Source organism: Acinonyx jubatus, chromosome E2 (assembly GCF_027475565.1).
Source record: "Acinonyx jubatus isolate Ajub_Pintada_27869175 chromosome E2, VMU_Ajub_asm_v1.0, whole genome shotgun sequence".
In the NCBI taxonomy this organism is placed as follows: domain Eukaryota; kingdom Metazoa; phylum Chordata; class Mammalia; order Carnivora; family Felidae; genus Acinonyx; species Acinonyx jubatus.
This window is the reverse complement of record NC_069396.1, coordinates 11,366,578-11,387,963: the sequence shown is the minus strand read 5'-3', so window position 1 is coordinate 11,387,963 and position 21,386 is coordinate 11,366,578. Positions and strand designations below refer to the sequence as shown.

At 38.9% G+C, this 21,386-nt stretch overlaps 1 protein-coding gene across 2 annotated transcripts in view; it reads left to right on the top strand.

Moving 5' to 3' along the window:
- The first annotated feature begins 1,184 nt into the window (after positions 1-1,184).
- CNTNAP4 (contactin associated protein family member 4) overlaps positions 1,185-21,386 on the top strand; it is a 252,750-nt gene continuing 232,548 nt past the window's right edge. Inside the window, exon 1 of one of the 2 annotated variants that reach the window (XR_008293835.1) lies at positions 1,185-1,752. Coding sequence is in view for 1 of the 2 variants with exons in the window: in XM_053211174.1 (XP_053067149.1) it covers positions 1,668-1,752 (85 nt within the window). In the remaining variant the exon portion in view is untranslated. The remainder of the gene's footprint in view (positions 1,753-21,386) is intronic. The other variant, XM_053211174.1, reaches the window with a different exon arrangement.

Below are 21,386 nucleotides of genomic sequence, written 5' to 3'. Positions count from 1 at the left end.
GAGCATTAAAATTGGAGTCAGAAAAACAAAGTGCAGTGTTCAGTGCTTTACTTAACTGACTCTACGACCTGTTCAAATTATTTAAATTCTCTGTTCTTGTTTTTTCATCTGTAAAATAGGAAAAGTAAAAATATCTGTTCTGCTTTGTTTGTAGGCAAGAGCTAAACTTGTTTGTTTAGCTCTTGCAGCTAGACAGGAGGATGCTTCGGTCATTTTTCTCCTTCTTTCACTCATTCCATAGCAAGGGTGCTGCTGCCATAGGCTTATTTTTTCTAATGTGTAATCACCCAGAGATGCTTGGCAACTCTTGGATTCCTATTCTTATAAAATCGAGCACATTATCAGTTAAATATCTTCACATTTCTTTTAAAGAGATTATTTATCCTCTCTGACACCATGTGATGTACTTATCATTGTGTGATATTAACTCCACTATTTAAATATTTTAATATTCTACTCAAGAAATGGCAGTATTCATGGATCAGCCATTAGAAGAGTAATTTTTCTGTGGCTGATGGTCTTCTGAATTCAAGTTTATTCCTCCCTCCTTTAGAGCATTTGAAGTACATCTTTACATTGTTTAGGCTTGGGGTGTGTGTGTGTGTGTGTGTGTGTGTGTGTGCATGTGCGTGTGTGTGTGCATGTGCGTGTGTGTAGGGGGGGTTCCCTTCTTTAGTATCCCAGCATTTTTCACTTCAGGCCTTTGGGGAATTGTTATTAAAGAATTTGTAGGATGCAGCTGTCTATTCACAGCACGATGCGTTCATCAAAATAAATCCATCCAAAGCGCTCAGTTTGTGGATTTGTCCTCCTGATGCACTAAAATAAGAAATGTTAATTTCTCGCAGACTATTACCAGATGATTCTAAATATCTGCCAAACAGGAATGTCTGTTTCCTTGTGAGGAATTTCCATAATAAAATCCTGGCACCATAGCTGAGGAGGATAGTTTTATATAAACAGAGAAAAACAGCAGCGAGTATTTTCCCCGAGCACAGTTTTAGCTACAATTTACCAATACTGCTTAGTTATTTCTGTCTTCTTTTATGCTTTTGTTTTGAAACATAATGCAGTTTTACCTGGATGCCCTCCCGGATATTTACGAATGTGCTCGGTGTGTTGACTGGCTTCGCTAAAGGCAAGACCTCCAGAAAATCGGGAGGCTTCGCCGTCTCGCCCCTTCCCCCACCCACACTTCCAGAGGGGAGAAAGGGTTAAGGACTGTTGGAGAAGAGCGGGGCGGGGAGGGAGCCCCGAGGAGGCCTCGGAGCAGCAGGCCTCGTCTGCAGGTGCAGCTTCCATCAGCGGCTCTGCGCGCGGTGGGTTCTGAGCGCCGCTGTGAATTTGGAGGAGGGACCGCGGCCACGGTCGGGGACCGCCGCGGCGAGGAGTGGGCGTGGCCTGGTCGGTGTGGATGCTTGTTCGGAAAGATGCTGGGTGCTTTTCAGTGAAGAGCCAGGGCTGTGTGGGGGGAGCGTGTATGTGCCTGTGTGGGGAGCGTGTGTGTCTGTGTGTGTGTGTGTGTGTGTATGAGACAGAGAGAGAGAGAGAGAGAAAGAGAGTGAGAGAGAGAAAGGAGGGAGAGCCACTGAGAGACCCAGAGGTGCTGAAGACCCAGACGGCGCGGAGAGCCACTCGATCTTTTGGGGAGCCCAGTAAATGTGAACATGGGGTCTGTCGCCGGAGCTGTCCTCAAGACGCTACTTCTGTTATCTACTCAAAATTGGAACAGGGTTATAGCTGGGAATTCCTGTAAGTATACAGCAAATGATTTAAAACTTGCAGTGGTGGGGGGGGGGGCTGTCTGCGAAACTTTAATTCTGTTGTTTTTATGATTATTTTTTGCAACTGGAATTGCTGCAAAGCATATTGCTATAAATGAAGCCTCACTTAAAAATCCTGCGAATGTGACTTGCTTTACACATGTCTTTCTTCCTGGTCTGGTCAAAATATGCAAAGTGGCATTTCTTTTTTTTTTGTCCAGGAGCAGACTCTTATCCTCTCATCTTTGAATATTCATTGAATAAAGCTCAAGTTCTAGTAAAACATTAAATTAGCATCTTAACCAGGGAATCGCCTGTGAATGTCTTCATTTCTTCCTTTTTATGGATTACTGAATTTTATTTGAATTCTGTCTAACAGGAAAACAACTGGCAGACTTCACATTATGCTGCATTAGCTTAGGTTTCTGAAGTTTGCATTGGCAGACTGCATCTTTAAAATGATGCCAGGCTGATAACTGAAATGCACTGCAGAATTCAGGAGCAAAATCGGTGGAGGTGAACCTCAGTATTAAGAATTGTGCCCTCACTCCGTATAGAATGAGATTTGAGTACTCTTGAAAGAGGGGGCTTGATTCCTGCAGTTTGCTTAAAGGAAAAACGTTCAGGTGCTTTGTCAGAAGTATTAATTCTTAAAAGTATTATTTTTAACTTTATACATTTGTGATTGAATATTCTAAGTTATTTGATTCAGGGAAGATTTATTAAGACTTTATTCCTTGTTTAAGTATCATCTGAAATAATTTGGCCGAAGTCCCTTCATCCACTTTTTATTGGAGATAGAAAAAGTTTTAAAAGTTATATTTGGCCTAAATCTCTAAATGGGAGAATTTCTATATCCTCCATGAATGATAAGTAAGCTCTGCAAATTCAACTTTTTACCTCTTTCTCTGATTTAAAAAGAAAAGCTCAATTGCTTTTCCAGAAAGGGCTATGAGGCCTGTTCAGGAATTTATGCTGCTGCTGTATAACCAGGGTTACGTTTAGGGGATACGAACAAGCCAGTAATCAGGCATTTGCTATGGCACATCCCTTGAGGACACTGAAGCACTTTGATGTGGGGAAAACATAATAAATAGCCCACCTGGCACAGGCCAAATGTCCCTTTACACTGTGTGGCTACTGTGATGTCAGGTTTCCATGCAGTATTAGCTCATTTAATGGTATGGTGTATCTATCACTCTGCAAGAGGAGAACATCCCTCAGATGGCTGTCCTGTGTTTCAGATTCAGTTATAATTTGGTTGTATAAGAATTCCATGAGACCAGAAAATTTGCATGTTTTCACCTAGTCACAGTCTTCGAATGCTGTCATGGTAGCATTTGACAAGTGTTGTAGTAGACAAACGGTAACACGACAGACACGCAGACCCCTGCACACAAAGTTTTGCAGAGAAGGCAGAAGTAATTCATCGTCCAACTACAGAAGTTCAACAAAAAAGGAAGGCACTAGAGGTCACTCTTACAATGTGAAGCACATCACTTGAAGCATCCTTCCCTTCAGAAAAGCAGAGCTGGAAGTCTGGCCTAGACACAGTCCTGTCTTTCCAAGACACTGCCTGCGTTTGGGTTTATAATGTGTGAGTGCGATTGATACTTGTTTTATTGATGGTTGTTTATGTTTGTTTTCTTGAAATCCAGTAAAAGGCACATCTACATGAAATAGCTTTCTTTTTGTAACGCATCTTTTAGTGTGTTTACTGAATACATCTCAGAGGAGCTGCTGAGACTTGAGGAGAGCAGGAAATTCAGGGGTGCTTAGCTTTGGCTGAGCCTCCGGCTGACACTTAAAATTCCAACTCAGGTTCTGTATTTCTCAGCTTTCGTTTGTTCACGAAGTGGTTTAATGCTCTTCTAAGTATTTGAAAAACTTAAAGAACCTATAGAATTTTAAATTATTATGAATTCTTTAAATATTAAAGTTGGAGTTCTTGCTTACCATATATATTGAGTTGACAGTCCTTAAAGTGTCAAAAATGCAGTAAGTGCCCTCATATAATTAACATTGCATCTAGTAATTTCTTGTTAATGTCACCTAGGTGGTATGATTTGCAGCAATATATATAAGAGAAAAATTCATTGCCTAATTTTTCTTTTATTCTTTAATAGTTAGGTTTTTTTGTGTGTTTGTTTTTGGGTTTTTTTGGGGTTTTGTTTTTGTTTTTGGGTTTTTTTTGTAAGGAAGCAAGGTCTACTTACTACATAGGAGCTTCTTATCTTTTGTCTTGTTTAGAAGAACAAGTGTATATGTTTCCCAGCAAGGTTGGGTTCAGTGTATGGACAAGTGACCATCAACCAGCATAAACATTTTGAAAGTGTTAAAATAACTCCAGTAATTCTTCTGGACAAGACTTTGTGTTAAAACATGAATCAATCTTGGATACCAATATTAAAGTCAGGGAGAACTGAATATAAATAAAGAAAATTAAAGGTCGGTCTCCCAGGTGAATACAAAGACTTTCTCCCTTTATTTACAGCTGATTCACCAGGAGCAAATCTGTTATTCACTGAGTCAGCCCAAAACTATCCCGGGCTGCCAATGTGTAAGTTTTCATGGGACAGCACTCTGTAAACCAGGCACAGCTCAGGGATTAGATGCCTTTAATTTGAATGTTAGACGGTCTAGTTAATCAACAGGGTGACTTTACATCAGAAGGGTTCTGTACAGACACACACAAATATACATGTATGTATGTCTATGTGTATGCGCATGTGTATATATGTGTATAAATCTGTAAAAAACCACCGGCCCCATGTGTTCACACATATTTGGTGGCTCCGCTTACTCCTCTCACCTGTCTAAAGATGAAGTAGGTTGAATGGACCACATTCTTTGCCTACTAGCGCCCTACTTGGCACTTCAAAAGCAGTGAATCAGCCCCCAGGTCTTTCCTCTATGTTCTGGTCAAGACAGATTTGTGACTGTATTGAGGTGTTCCTTTCTTGAAAGTTTAGAGACGGATCCTGGTGGAAGGGCTTGCTGTTTCATACGTTGCACGGGCTATTGGTTTCTTCACTTGCTACTAAGAGACGTGCACTGAGAAGGAAGACCTCTATTTTCATAATTGTTCTTATGGACTCATATTTTCTTGCTGAACCCTAAGATGTTTTGGGGGGAGAGGCTGACTCACCACAAAAGAAGGAATGGGTGTATGTACTAAGGCAAGTAAGAGTCCTGTTGTTATTTTTACTCTTGCAGATCATGTGATGAAGGCTTTCTGACCTCCTCCCCAGCCTTACTTTGAAAAAAATTAATGCTCACCAAGTAGCTTATGAATGACTTAATTAGAAGTTAAGTTCTTTCTTTTATCTAATTGAAAAAAAAGGCTTATCTGATACCTACCCTAAGGGAAGCCTGGGAAGGATATGTTGAAATCAGCAATAGGTGAAGGTAATTCCTTGAGCAGATGATCACTTTTGTGGGCTTTGGGATGCTGTGTGAATGCAACTGGACAGATTCCCAAATTGTTCAAACTCCACCTTGTGATTCTTTCTCAAAGCTTCCTTCTTTTTCCTCCTTCTCCCAAGAATTTCTTTCCATGGCAAAAAAATAACTAGACCGTAACAGTGAAGTACTAATAAAATATAATTACATGACACAATGCATAAATTGCTGAGCTTTGGACATAGAAGTGAGCATGCGCTTTGGCTTCCTTTTCTAGCAATGATACTAGTTTGTTTTCACCAGCTTGGTACATTCTCCCTACTTCTGATTGTAGGCATCCCCAGTAATTTCTAATAAGGGCAGCCTCCACCTCCGGGGATAACGCAGCTCACAGCTAACATGGGATCAAAAGTAGGACTTCCACATGAAACATAGTGCTTACTCTAAGTGATAAACATCATTGTCTCCTGAACTTAATTGCAGAATTTGTATCAGATACAAACAGTTCCTTTAGGGGACCCAATCTCGGTATCAAGATGGAATTAATTTACCTCTTCAGTGAAAACAAATTAATAGAATTGCATAATATCAATTGTCAGATAACGTAATAATATTTAGCTCAGAGGTTGGCGAGATATGGCCCAGTGGCCAAATACAGCCCGGCCTGCTGCCTTGTTTTGTAGAGCCTGTGAGCTAAGGGTGGTTTTTATATTTTTAAATGTTTGGAAAAAATTAAAAGCAGAGTTCTTTGTGGTCCAAAAAAGTTACATGAAATTTCAATTTCAGTCATCCATTCCTCTCATTACTAGACCCGTATGGCAAAAATTTGTACTCAATTATTGTTACATTTTGCATTTTATCAATAAAATGTTCTTAAAATTGATGTCCCTCTCTTTCTATAAAGACCTACATGATATTCTTTACTATCTGGCCTTTTATAGATAAAGTTCATTGACACTTAATTTAAGTAACATACAAAATAATGGTGAGACATGGGTCGTATATACATCATAGTTCTATGATAAAATTCAGTCTTAATTATTTAGCACAGAAATATGTACTTGTGGAATCATGGTACTGAAAGTAATGCTAGTATTACCAGGAACTATTAAAGAGGAGACCTGCAGATTAGTATCTTCCTCGTGTGTTTCTTCTTCAAGACTTTCTCATTCAGAAATCTGTTATTTCTGAATAACATACAGGTACGAATTACTTGCAACTCTTTGTAAAGCTTCAACATCTTAGATATTTTAAATGAACATTCTGTTGTTATTTTATACTTTCATGAGTGTAAATTATCCCATTCCATACTAATCAGAAACTTGCACTTGGAATCACTGATTGTATGAGGGAGATGATGTTACTGGAAGAGTGTTCTTGTCCCTATGACTTTTACAGTAGCAGCTTCCTACAGATTTTGAAATTGGCAAACTTGCTAGGATAAATTAAAAGATAGATTTTCATTTAAGCACTCCCCACTGAGAATTCATAATAATTAAGCAGGTGCCTTTCGCCTACTCATGCCAACATAATTAATTTTTATGTAAATGTCTTGTCCATTTGGAGTTGTATTTACTTTTAGTTTCCAAGAACTGCTCATTGGCCTCATTTTATTTACATTACCCTGTTTAATGTTTTTTTTTTCAGTTAAAAATTTGATGGAGCCTAACATTTTACAAATTCTTTTCACTCTAATTCCATTGTGACATTTTTTTCCAAAGTAAGTAGCCATATGTTAAAATACTTTATTTTTCGTAATTTTGTTTTTAATGGCTCAGCTTTAATGAAGAGTCCTGTCTTACCACCCAAAGACCAGTTTGCAAATCAAAGACAACCAAGGACAGTCTCACAGAACTCCCTCCAATGTGACTTAGTCTGGGTGTCAGCAAGAACTTAGGTGGAGCGCATGACTGCTGTGAACTGATGATGAGGGACAGTGACACTATCATTACATGGCTGTGAATTTTTTCATAGTAGAGTCTCAGTCTTGCTCCATAATTATCCATTTTTCTCCATTTGATCCCGTATTTAGAATTTGAGTTACTTTTACCTCAGATAAATCAATATTAGGGCCTTAATATTATCAACTAATGAATTCCACGACCTTTGGGTTGCCAGCTAGTCAGTTTACCTAAGTCCTCCATTCTCCTTTTAAAATCTCCACCTTTCCTCCTTGGTGATTAAAAGTTCACAGACCGACCCAGCCCCTGAAAACAGTAGGAGGAGTTATGAAAGCTTATCCAACATTGTTATATACATCCCAGATATGTATAATTAGGTTGGTAGTGAATATCTCTGGTGAAATATTAAATAATGCAGGCTTTGATCTAATTTTTTTCAGTGGGCTGGTATTTCAATTCTTGCCTAGCTTATTTTTTAAAAATTTTTATTGATTCAGAAATTTTGGCCTCCATTACTTATTTAGTGTTTATCTAGAATTAGTGCTGTTTTTCAAGACAACGAGTATGATAGGGAAGAGGAGACCTCTGGCAGAGTATTTGCGTAGAATAGGAGATGTTTCAAGAATTCGCTGCATTCATGAGGTGAAATGAGCTGTGTTGGTGGTGGTGGTGATGGTGGAGTGAATTCTCAGAGAATATGTGGATAATTGTTTGAAGGGCGCTTTCAATTATGGACTTTTAAAAATACTCCTTAACAAACCAAGCTTTAAAAACAGGTCTTGAATTGTAGGATAAAATGCTAAGGTCACTTAAAAGAAAAGATCTAAGAAAGAGAAATAAATGCCCTGAACTAAGTGAGGACAAAAATTAGGGAGCTTTAGGAGACCCTATGATTATCACTGAAAGTCCTTCTAAAAGAATGAACTCATTGAAAAGCCTCACTTAACTAGAGATACTTAAATGAAATAATTTAGTCTGGAGATGTATGTTGTAATTTGAAGGCTTTGAGGGTTTTTTCTTAAAAACAGACTTAAAAATTTCTTGAGAAATAATAGTTTAACCATAACTCTAAATGACAGTAAATTGCATTTCTAAATAACAGAAGTATCATTGACCATTGGATTATCTTCTTGACTGCTTTTTTAGGGGGAAACTGATGTCTGAGGTTGCAACATTTACATTTTTTCCATGGGCTCTAAGGCTAGCTATCCACCTGTGTGCCTCAATTAGGTACACATGTATGTGTGTATGCATATATGTATTTTTTTATTTGACTTCTCCAACCAGCTTTCCTTGTTTTTTAAACTGTGAATTTCAACCTTCCCCAATGCTGACTGCTCCAGAGTCCATTTGGTACAGACCAAATCTGATATGCTCCTGCACAAGTAAAGATATTTTTGTTTCCTAATTGATTTCTGGAGGGTTAAGCTTTTGTCCAAATGTCTTTTGCTGAAGTATTCACGTACATGGTACCTGAAACTACAGTGTTATGGAAACGTAAAGAATGTACATGTAAAGTGCATTTAAACTTCTCATTATTCCTTCAGTTCTCTTGAGGAAAATTGGTATATGAAGAGGAAGTGTATGTGTTTGCTTTGGTTTTGTTTTTTTCCCCTCCCCATGGATTTTTGTCATGGTTCATGGAAAAGTGGTACGCTGGTAATAAAATCAGAGACATAGCATAACAGGAGGTAAAATTGGGTCTGTTTATATTACAGTTAATGAGTCATTCCATTGTAATAATTGGGAAAGTGAGTGAAGCTTGAAAACATTTGACATTTTAAGTAGTTTAAAATTAGTAACTATAAAAGTTTTTAATGCCATAAGTATTTAATAGAGCAGTGATGAAATTTACCTCTAAGGTTTTTAAATCACAAAGGAAAAAAATGGTATGATACGTATCAGTTGGCTATAGCTCTAATTACTTTTTTTATTAAGTACTTCTCATTACTTGGCAGTGCTCTAGAATAAGATATTATGTGCTTCTAAATCATAAAAGGCATATTTGTTTCTGTGACCATATTTTCCCCCACTGGCAATTATGGTACTTACAACTGAGGTCATAGGTTGGTATTAGTTTAGAAACAGCATGCAAATATATAAATTCACCTGCCTTCCTAAATTGCATTTATCGTATAGTTTCAAAGCAAACTGTAACTTTTAATTTTATTACTTGATTTCCTCTGCAGTTATAGCCTATATATGGAGATTTTTTAAAATGCCCTTTAAATAAGGGCACTGATAAACTCTTTTTGGAATTGGTTGCAAACCTTAGAGTTGGTAGATACCTGGATGATATTGAATAGATGTCTCAACTGAAGGACCCACACCTGAGAGCACCATGGTTTCCTGTCAACATGACCTTGGCTCTGTCAGACTCAAGAGAGAGATTTTTGGGAAAATTTGAGAAAGTGAAATTTCTCTCTGGGCTAATAATTGTGCCCTAAGGGGGTGTGTGTGTGTGTGTGTGTGTGTGTGTGTGTGTGTGTATGTGTGTGTGTGTGTGTGTGTACTTAGATCTTCAGGACATCTTTAGTTTTCAAAGATATTGTTATGTGTTTGTCTTTTAAAATATATTGATCAGCAGATAGCCAAACAGAAAGAAGGAGCTAAATTGAAAATGGCCTGTAAGGGAAATGAGTTGCTGAGATGAAATTGTCAGTGCATGTGTGTGTGTGTGCGCGCGCACATGCATGTGAGTGTGCACGCATGTGTGCTCACATGCTTATCTTGGAAGATACTCTTGGTGGGAATTGGGGAATGGTTCATATTGGTGGAGAAATGGAAAACATTGCCCCTGAGTGGCACATTTTTAACTAAGTAATGTTGGAGTATAGAATAGGATTCTTTCTTTGTTGCTACCATACCAGAATAATCTCTGGTATAGTTTTAAAACTATCTGTGGGATTAAAAATTAGCAAGAGGTCTTTCTGGATTTAACTTCACCTCATCCCAAACAGAGGGGCAATGTTGCTCTTTTGTGATCCCACAGTGCTTTATTTTCTAGGATATGACATGGAGAACTCACAGACTCGAACACTTAACTTCTAGCTGGTCCCACGTTGCTAGTCTTTCTGAACATGACAACGAAGGCAGAAAATGGCTGGAGAGATTTTGGCTTAAATGCCAGTAGATAAATTGAAGCAGAATGTAACTCTCGAAGACAGTGCAGTAAAGTGACACTGGTGCCAAGAGAAGGGCATTATAAACAAAGTTTAACATTGTTCACATCAAGCAGTGTGGAGGTTCCTCAGAAAATTAAAAATAGACCTACCCTATGACCCAGCAATAGCACTGCTAGGAATTTATCCAAGGGATACAGGAGTACTGATGCATAGGGGCACTTGTACCCCAATGATCATAGCAGCACTCTCAACAATAGCCAAATTATGGAAAGAGCCGAAATGTCCATCAACTGATGAATGGATAAAGAAATTGTGGTTTATATACACAATGGAATACTACGTGGCAATGAGAAAAAATGAAATATGGCCTTTTGTAGCAACGTGGATGGAACTGGAGAGTGTGATGCTAAGTGAAATAAGCCATACAGAGAAAGACAGATACCATATGGTTTCACTCCTATGTGGATCCTGAGAAACTTAACAGGAACCCATGGGGGAGGGGAAGGAAAAAAAAAAAAGAGGTTAGAGTGGGAGAGAGCCAAAGCATAAGAGACTCTTAAAAACTGAGAACAAACTGAGGGTTGATGGGGGGTGGGAGAGAGGGAAGGGTGGGTGATGGGTATTGAGGAGGGCACCTTTTGTGATGAGCACTGGGTGTTGTATGGAAACCAATTTGACAATAAATTTCATATATTAAAAAAAAAAACATTGTTCACATCATTCACTTTTATCTCTCGATTTTGGCTGATTTTAAACAAAAAGAATCCATCTCTAAGACGGGAAGCTCCATGAAAGCTTAGCGATCCTCTTAATTAAGGATTTATAATACATATTTACATTTGCCATATTTTGGATGTTTAGGACTTAATTAAAAGAACACTGCTGAAATAAAAACAATTCTATCTTAAGTGGTGGCGAGGGAATTCTGTGCGAGGTTATAAAGCTGCTCAGATAGGCTCTTTTGTTCCACTGTGTATATGATTTCTGTGCTTATTTGAAGTGTTGTGCTTTAACATGGAGTCTGTATTATAATCCTGTTAAGAAAACGTCAGGCACCTGTGAAATGTCATAACACAGTCTTTTAAGGATCATAAGATGTGTAGCCTTTCCTTAAACAAACAAAAGAGAGGATGATTTGGGAAAGGAAGTAGGCTACATTTAAGAAAGCAAAGAGCAAACAATGAAGGTAACATTTGGTTTCTTAAACTCATAGCATCCTATAGGACCTAATCACAAAACAGAACGTGGTGAAATAAAGTATCTCATAGTCAAATATCTATTGGAGAAATGGAAAAAGTGGGCTAATAAAATATGAGGTAGAATTTTAGGTACTAAGAATAAAATGATGATCATCATAATTTGCTATGCTTGACATATAAAACTGAGCCATTTAGTGGTGTGGCCTTGTAAATGACCACATTCATTTCTTGAAAGCCTTGCTGTGTGCTTGCCTATGGAATGGTTTCTCTACGCGCACGTGCGTGCCTGCGTGTGTGTGTGTGTGTGTGTGTGTGTAGTTGCAACATGAAACAGATTAGCATGAAAAGAATGTATGTAGTATTAGTAATCAGTGAAACATTCTCCAGAGAAGATGCTGGCAGTTCTCTGATTTTCTGAATTAGCAAAATTGAGCCTTGATCGTTTTCCTTTTTCCTTCTCCTGGATTTGAGGATGATCTGGCTGTGGCATCTGTCATCTTGCAGATTGCCAGGGTTGATTTGGCTGGTAGGACCAGCGCAGCAGCTGTCTCCTTCTTCCCTCATGACTTCCTGGGACTTCAGTTCCTTCCGTTCCACATCATGCGTGATTTTTAAATACTACACATATTATTGTGTTTTTAAGGAAGCCTGCCGTAATACATTGATATCTTTAATCAATTTTAAGGTTTTATCGCAAAAGAAAGTAACTCCTGCCTTGTAGCACTATCTCATTGCTAGGTGTTTCCAACAGTAAGTTCAGCCTTATTAGCACAGCAAATATCTTTGTCCTCTGTATTCATCGATTGTTCCGTGTTCCTCTGTCTCAGCTGCTGTGTCTCTACCACAGGGCTGCCCCTCCCCATGTCCTCTGGCCTTTATGACCTGGCCTTTACATCTGCTGTTCCCTTTGCCTGATGGCCATCAATCACTTCTCTCTAAATCCTCCTGAAAAACGTCTACCTAAAGCAAACCCGACTTCCTTCCTCAGTGGAGTCTTCCCTGATCAAACCATCTCAACTGTCACCATCTTGGCAGATGCCCCGTAGCACCTTGCGTGCTCACCTATTCCTGCCCTGATCACAGACTCTCAAAGTGTGTTTTTAGAGAATATGTCTCCTTTACAAAATGGTGAAATCTTTGAAAGGCGAAGGTATTATTTTAATCATTTCTGTGTCTGCAACACCTGGCACGGTGCCTGGAGAAAAGAGGATATTCGGTAAATGTGAAAAGAATACACCAAAAGGTGACTTATCTGGATTTTTTTCACTTGAAATGCCAAAAAGAGAGGAGATGAACAGAATCAGGGTAAGCTGGAACAATGTGTGTTTTTTAAAGATAAGATGTATTTTGGGGCCTCTGGTGGCTCAGTCGGTTAGGCATCTGACTTCGGCTCAGGTCATGATCTCACGATTAGTAGGTTTGAGCCCCATTTCAGGCTCAGAGCAGAGCCTGGAGCCTGGTTCGGATTCTGTGTCTCCCTCTCTCTCTACCCCTCCCCTGCTTGTGCTCTGTCTCTCTCACTCAAAAAAAAATAAACATTAAAAAAATTTCTTTAAAAAGATTACTTAACATTTTTATTTAGGAGACCATGTATTTTTCCTTTTAAAAAAAAACCATTTTTGCCTTTGTATTTATCTCTGGTATATTTCATTTAGATAGGCTGAGTACTTGATTCTCGTGTGTCATAATCCACTAGAATGAATATCATCACAGCCAACCAGTTCTTACTGGCTCTCGCTATCTCTATCTTCCCCTCCCCACCCCCTTTCATATTATTATAATTTGATAGGCCACTGTCTCACATCATGTTTGGACTAAGGACTCAGTGGACAGGCAAACACACAACACATCATGAATATAAAGTTCGAAGCGCGCCTGTCGCTGTCCGGGTCATCCTTGCGCCGCCCCATCTCTGCAGCACCTGCCAGTGATCTCCTCCAGTTTGGAAGTTGTACTACAAAGTTGTTTTTGCGTTCCAGAAAGAAATCTTCAACTTCTTCATCTATCTTGGACTTCAGTTTCTTTATGTTGGCTTGTATTTTACATTTTCCCATTTGAAGACTTTTTTCCTTTACGGAGGGTAGAAGAAAAGTAAAATTAGTTCTCTTTTTTTAATATGAAATTTATTGTCAATGTTTATAGCAGCACTTTTAACAATAGCCAAATTGTGGAAAGAGCCTAAATGTCCATCACCTGATGAATGGATAAATAAATTGTGGTTTATATACACAATGGAATACTATGTGGCAATGAGAAAGAATGAAATATGGCCCTTTGTAGCAACATGGATGGAACTGGAGAGTGTGACGCTAAGTGAAATAAGTCATACAGAGAAAGACAGATACCATATGTTTTCACTCTTATGTGGATCCCGAGAAACTTAACAGAAGACTATCGGGGAGGGGAAGGAAAAAAAAGGGTTAGAGATGGAGGAAGCCAAAACATAAGAGACTCTTAAAAGCTGAGAATAAACTGAGGGTTGATGGGGGGGTGGGAGGAAGGGGAGGGTGGGTGATGGGCACTGAGGAAGGCACCTGTTGGGATGAGCACTGGGTGTTGTATGGAAACCAATTTGACAATAAATTTCATATTTTAAAAAAAAGAAATTGTGGTTTATATACACAGTGGAGTACTACGTGGCAATGAGAAAGAATGAAATATGGCCTTTTGTAGTTCTCTATTTTTTTTAACGTTATATCATTAACTTTATAAAGAGTGTAACCGCTGCTTCCTTTGTCTTCTCTTCCCTACATAAGCAAAACTTCATTGCCTTTACCTATTTTTACAAGTGCTCATGAATTCTGGGCTTTTATTTTCCTCTTTGAATTGTATGCGTATTCTTTTTGTTAATTTCCTGTAAATATTCATCACTCTTTTTGGATTCCCTTCATGTTTCTTACTCTTCACTGTGTACCTTTAGGATTGTCATTGCCGGAATTCTAGAGTTCATAGCTTCTTGCATATGTTGACCTATGTTATTATTAATATTGACAAATATTCCTTTTGTGTGGCACTCTGTGGACTCTAAGGTGGTGGAGGCAGACATTATTATCATTATTTACAACCTAGGAAATGGAAATTTAGGACGTACTTCCAAAGCCATGAGTAAGGGCGAGGAGAGCTAAGGCTTGGACTTGATTTCCATGATGCCAAATCTATTGCTCTTTGAAATGGAATACACTCATATTCTCTCTGAGCCTTTGGAATCACCTCCCCTGAATAAGAGGACCCCACATGTGCTTGGTCTCAAGCTTCCCTCTCTGACATAAGTTATAAGGCATCATGCTTACTTTCTTTGCAAGGATTCTGTTACTTGTATTTTATCAACAAGTTCTTCTTTACTCTTCAGAGTGATGTGTCAAGCATCACTTGGTGTATACACCTGTAAAATCCTCTGAATGTCCATTGACTCCCCTTGCTCCTTGGTACCAAAGACCTACCCACTCAGTTAAGTTCCTTCTTTGAGTCACCAATCCCAAGAACAGGTTATAAGGGACTAAAAATGCTCCAATCGCCAAGAAAAAACAACTCCTTTCTGCAAGATGGTGACACTGTGTGACCCAGGCATTCTGCCAGTATTGTTTCTTTCTCACTTAACCCCTCTCCTTCCCCATTCCCTTCTCTATTTCCTTTGGGTATTGTATCAGTCTGCAAAGCCCGCCATAACAAATAGCACAGACTGGGAGGCTTAGACAACAGAGAGTTATTTTCTCGTAGTTCTAGAGGTTGGGACTCAAAGTGCCAGCAGGGTTTCTGGTGAGGACTTTCTTCCTGGCTTGCAGATGGCCACCTTCATACTATGTCCTCCCATGGCCTTTCCGCTGGGTGTGTGATCAGTCAGAGAGACGTCTGGTGTCTCTTCCTCTTCTTGTAAGGACACCAGTCACATCCCACTAGGGGGGCCTGGCCCTTGAAAGGCCCTACTTTTATGATTTCAGTTAACCTTAATTATCTCCTTAAAGGCTTTGTCTCCAAATAGAGTCATATTGAGGGTTACAGCTCCAATATATGAATTTTGAGGCAGGGGGGCGCAATTCAGTCCATAATGAATGTTCTCCCTGCCTCAACTGCCTGAGTAAAATGAATCTTCTCTTGATATTTGGGAGAATTTTTGAAAGTTCAGCAGCAGATATGTTGTTTTTACTGATCGAAACTTAGGTGAGTGAAGTCGTCTTCCAGTTGAATCCCTCCTCAGTGGCATTGCTAGGATGACACCCAAGGTACTCATCTATTACTCCTCCTGCCTGGTTGCCATGGGTGCTGGCTCCCACTGCCCTGTCTCTTCAACGTTTCTTTCCTTTTATCGACACCTGGTGCTCTCCACCTGTCTGCCTGAGAGTTTCTCATATCCTCTAGAGGAACTCATCTTCATGACACCAAGAATGCCTTCCTATAATATCACAGTGGTTTTTTAGCTTTGAAGCAAGTCATTTTCTTTGTGTGCACTATTCTGTTATAAATTTTCCTTCCACCAAGTCTTAGAGATAATACAGGATGATAATTTACTTCCCTTTATCAAAATCACATCTTTATCTGTCACCCACCCTGCCATGTCTTACATCACAAATATTTTTTTAAGTTTTGTTTTTTAAAAATGTTTGTTTATTTTGAGAGAGAGAGAGAGTGAGCACTAGTGGGAGAGGGGCAGAGAGAGAGGGAGAGAGAGGGAGAGAGAGAACCCCAAGCAGGCTCTGCACTGTCAGCACAGAGCCCGACATAGGACTTGAACCCACGAACCTGTGAGATCATGGCCTTGACCGAAACCAAGAGTTAGTTGCTTAGCCAACTGAACCACCTAGGTGCCCTATCACAAATAGTATTTTATCCCTCTCCAAATTACTTTCTCCTCTGTGTTACCAAGCTCCAGTTGTGTTGTGATTCGCTCTATGTGTTTCTCATGTCCCCTTATCAAAAGTTGATTTTGCAGGTTGTTTTCTTTGGCACTTTTCTGCTTTTTATTTGCAAATCTCAGAGCACACAGATTCTCCCTTTTCTTCCTGTGATCCTTGTATGTCTAGCCACAAACAAACAAGACATAAATAAAATGAAAAAAACAACCATGATTCTAATAACTTCCTTAAATTCAATTTAAAATTTGTCTAATTTTAAATTTGTAGAATGCCCTCTAGTATTGGGAACTGGAACAGATGTTTGCCATACATTATTTCGCTCAATCTTAACACAGCATCTGTTCGCACCCAGTCTTTCCTCTTATGGGTGTTTTTCCATCCTCTCCAGTGCATTTCTCTTGTGGCTAAATAGTCTTTGTATTTATCTTTTCTAATGGTTCATAATAACCTATCAAGTGGATGTGCTCTTATTTAAACATTCCTCTGTTTTGAACCAATTGATTGTTCATTGATTTATTTGTAAATTCTCCTAGTCTCCCAGTATCTGCTTGTCCTGGTATATGGTGATCTTCAGATTCCTCATAGTATCTTAAGCCATTTGCAAGCGTCAAGGTCATGAAGGGTTCCATGTCTTTGTCCCCTTCGTCTGGCAAGAAAATCTGAATTTCTTTTGGAAGGAGAAATTTAAAGCAGTAGCTGTCTTACACCCTTCCCTTTCCTGCTCAAGGATTTATAACACTTGAAGATGGTTCAGTGTCTCTTCTAGCAGTATCATTTGTTCAAGCGTGGATCAGAGGAGGTGGGTAGAGATTGCCATGTCTGACACATCTCAGAAGCACATCTGTCACCCTGCAGGAAACCGGCTCACTCATCAATTGGTCCTGTCAGCTCTACACAGCGCTGTCTCTTCTCTGCAGCCCTCAGCAGCATTGCCGATCCCCCCTACACGTGTCCCTCTCAGGAGCTCCATGCCCCGGCCTCTGATGGGCTGCTGCAAACACTGCTTTTTGGTTGTCCCCATGAGCCTCATGTTTTCTCCAAAAGGCATGAGTCATTATTTATGGCAAGAGCCCCTTAAATGCCGTATCACTCTTCCCTTGGTACTGATTTTGGTAATCCTTCTGCTGTCGTAAGAGTTTTGTCTTCCTTTTTAAAAACCTTATGATTTCTTTCATCTTTTTGAGAAAAATTTCAACATCTCATGAAAACAGACTAGTATTCCTCAATATTTTTATTCCCTCCAAAGTCAAGGAAAGCAACCCAAATTTAATGAAGATCAAAATGAAAAAGAAAACATTTCAGATTTACAATTTTGAATGAGAGCTGTTTCCATTGCTAAATCAACACCTGTGCTACTTGAGATTGTCTCCCAGAGAGTGGAAAGGATTCTGTGAAATATCAGATATGTCTTTGAGTGGGGTTCCTCATTAATCCCAACCCATTTATAAAAAAGAACAGTATCAGAAGCATTAAGGGCACTTTGTGCTTCCCTCTTTCTCTATTGACCCCTATTCATCTAGCCCAGTTCTTTGTATAGTTATGCCTGAGGCTCTTAAAATTTCCTTCTTCCCTTGTATAAGCAATACACTACGCCTTTAAAGATCTGCCCTATCAAGCAAAGCAATGAGACTTCCATTTTAATACTGTTTCCTTTGATGACAATATGACAAGATGCTTGCTAGTTCCTTCATCTTCTTGATGACACAAGTGAAAAATATTAAGGGAAAATGATTTCATCGGGCTTTAGTTAATTGGTCTAAAATGAATTTCTTATTAATTTGTATAATAAATTTGTTGGGTGGTCTTCTGTGACTCTGCAGTTAAGGCAGTCTCTCACAAAGTACACCTTCGTAGTTTTATAGCTTGGAACTAATAGGATATTGTTGAAAATAAATGTATTTAATCACATATTTCATATGCTTGGCAAAATACCAGATGAAATACTACAAGCAAATGTTTCAACTTAGAGTTGAAATTTATTTCTTCTCCTGGAATGAACTATTTTTGTTTTTAGTTAAAAGACAAAATTGATGCCCAGAACCAATGGAGCGTTTGAAACTGAGAGTTGTGATAAGTTTTGTACTTTACATTCAATGGATGTTTCCTTTTTTCTTTTATTTTGTATTTTGTATTTTATTATTTTTTAATATGAAATTTATTGTCAGATTGGTTTCCATACAACACCCAGTGCTCATCCCAACAGGTGCCTCAATGGATGTTTCTTAAGCTATACATTCTTCTAAATGCAAAAGGTGCAAGCAGACTAAGTCCCTGCCTGTCTGCCTAGTTGCCATTTCAAAGGTTCTGTTTCTTTCCTTCTTTCTTTCTTTCTTTCTTTCTTTCTTTCTTTCTTTCTTTCTTTCTTTCTTTCTTTCTTTCCTTGCTGGGCATTCAGCAGTTTCATTTTATTTTATTTTATTTATTATCTTTTTAAATATAATTTATTTAAAAATTGGCTAATATACAGTGTGTAAAGTGTGCTCTTGGTTTTTGAGGTAGATACCCATGGTTCCTTGCTTACATACAGCACCCAGTGTTCATCCCAACAGGTGCCCTCCTCAATGCCCATCACCCATTTTCCCCTCTCCCCCATGCTCCCATCAAGCCTCAGATTGTTCTCTGTATTTAAGAGTCTCTTATGGTTTGTCTCCCTCCCTCTCTGTTTGTAACTATTTTGCCCCCTTCCCTTCCTCCATGGTTCTGCTTATTTCTAAACAAGCTTCCAATGAGATGTACAGAAAAACAAATATCAGAGTTACCCTAGAGTTTCTGGATTTTGGAGGTTGGGTAAGCAAATTATCCATCCATCCACTGAAACTCTCAAAGAGCTACCTGTGAGTTTCTTGTTGTAGTCAGGGTAGGGGTATAAAATCAGAAATCCCTGCATTCAGAGAACCAAAACCAAATGGGGAAGACAGAAAGACATGCCTTACAGTCACTAATAAAAGGCAGGCTGTGACACACACTCCATTTCAATCTAGATTCCTGGAGTAATGACATTCTGATTTATTTGGTAAACTCTTGTTGACCATGTGCTTCCTCTCATGTCCTTTAAAAATCAATAAATGACCAGTAATACTACTAGAATTGATATAAGATGAGTTTTTGTATTTTTCACCAACTTTGAGTGGATAGTTCAGAAATTTATCCCCACGAATTACACTGGATGAATGTGGTCCATGTTAAATGAACTCTGAAATTGTATGCTTTGGGATCCTGGTTATTTTTCAGTTGGCACTGATGATTCAGAGGATTATGCTTAAGGAAGAAATACTAGTTAAATATATTATAAAAATTCTTGGTGAAATAATGTTTACAATCCCTAGATATATTTGGTTTCATACAATTACTCTTCACTGGATTACATGATTCTTCCTTCCATCTGTTAAAGCCTTCCTCACCCTTGTAATTTCTGAGGCCTCTTGGGGTTTCAACACACTCTACTCATTTTATTCATTTATTCACTCAACAAATATTAGCGTGTTACCTATCATTACACGTCTTCAGCATCAGTGGTTTTGAAATGTTAAAATGGTCACAATCAGTAACTTCTTGCTAACAATTTGAGAATGGAAGTTTTGGCTTCCAGGTATGTCAGCCTTTGAAATCATATTTTATGCCTAAGGTTTTGCTTTCCTGTACAACAAAACGTACAGTATTGTTCAGGGTGCTGATAGGGTGACCGGTGTCATTACAGACCACATGCTCATTGCTGTTTTGGCTTCAAGCTCAGCTTTGCCACTTTCTGGTCCTATCGAAAAGCACAGCACAGTGTGAGAGGCAAGGCATTTGGGTTGTTCTAGGCAGAGCTCCAGAGAAAGCTGTTTCTTGAAGGATGAATAGGAGAACCAGGAGGCAGAGAAGGGAGAGGCGCATTCCAGTCAGAATGAGCCCCACGAAAGCATGGAGCCTCTGAATGCGCCACACATAGTCCAGAAGGACTGAGGGCGAGGAGTGGTAGCAGATAAAGCTAAAGGCACAGTCGTGAAACAGACAGGTCATGGGAGGCCCTACGTATTTGATCTCTATGGGTCATCTTAATATTATAAGTGGTTACGTGCACACACATATGTGACATTGATTAGATTTGTGTTTTGTAAAGGTAAAACTCCTGGGCTCTGAAGGATAGGAATGCTGAGGGAAAGGCAAGGCAATGGGATCTAACCTGGAAATATAGAAAGCAGATATTTAGCTGATAAATTAACTCATGTAAGAAGCAATAAGAGCTACAGAATAACCCAGATAGTGACAATGGCGATAAGGAGCAGGCAACAGACTTTTTCCATGAGAGCATGTAAGACTGACAAAATGTCATGACTCAGTGAAAACAGAGATACATCAGAGCGCAGAGAGGTCAATCCAGCTCGCTGCTTTCACTTTTGTTTTATTATTAATGTGTTTACATTCCAAGAAGGATAATACGCTATTCCTGTGTAGCTGCTTTCTTCCTGATTAACGAATGTTAAGTGCCTTCATATTGGTTTCTTTTTTTTTTCTTCCATTCTCTTCTCCAACCTGCCTACAAAGGATCATATTTAAATTTGCTTGAGATTGTGTGTGATTATGTATAATGCAATATTTTACAAAGATTCATGCCATGGTGACATATTGAGTAAAATCTTTCTGAGATAAGACTCATCCAAAATACTTTCTGGTGTCACACATGGTTGCATTTTAATGAAGTCTTTTACTTCTGGAAGGAACAAGAATATATCCTGAATTGAAGGTTTCATGGAGTATTCTTCTTCCCTGTGACTGATGACTATGATGTTTTCTTGTCTCCCTCTCAAATATCTACCCCTACCCCAGCCACTTGGCTTAAACAGTAGAGACTCAAGACTTGCCTCTAATGACAAAAGGCTGAATTCCTATAGTTGGTTTGCTTAAATACTTTGGGACAAATACATTCTGGGCTGAAGTATCTACCACTTAATGTGTGTGTAAAAAGAGGATGCAGATAAAATAGAATAGCAAAAGTTGATTAAAATTTTACCATGTTCTCTTCAAGTTATGTTCAGTTTAATTAAACATTTACCCAGTGCTTGCCCTGTTGAAGTGCATGCTAGAGAACAGGCATACAAAGATGGATAGATTCTGTTCTCAGAATAGAAGAGAGGGGAGAGAGAGAAGAAGAAGAAGAAAAAAA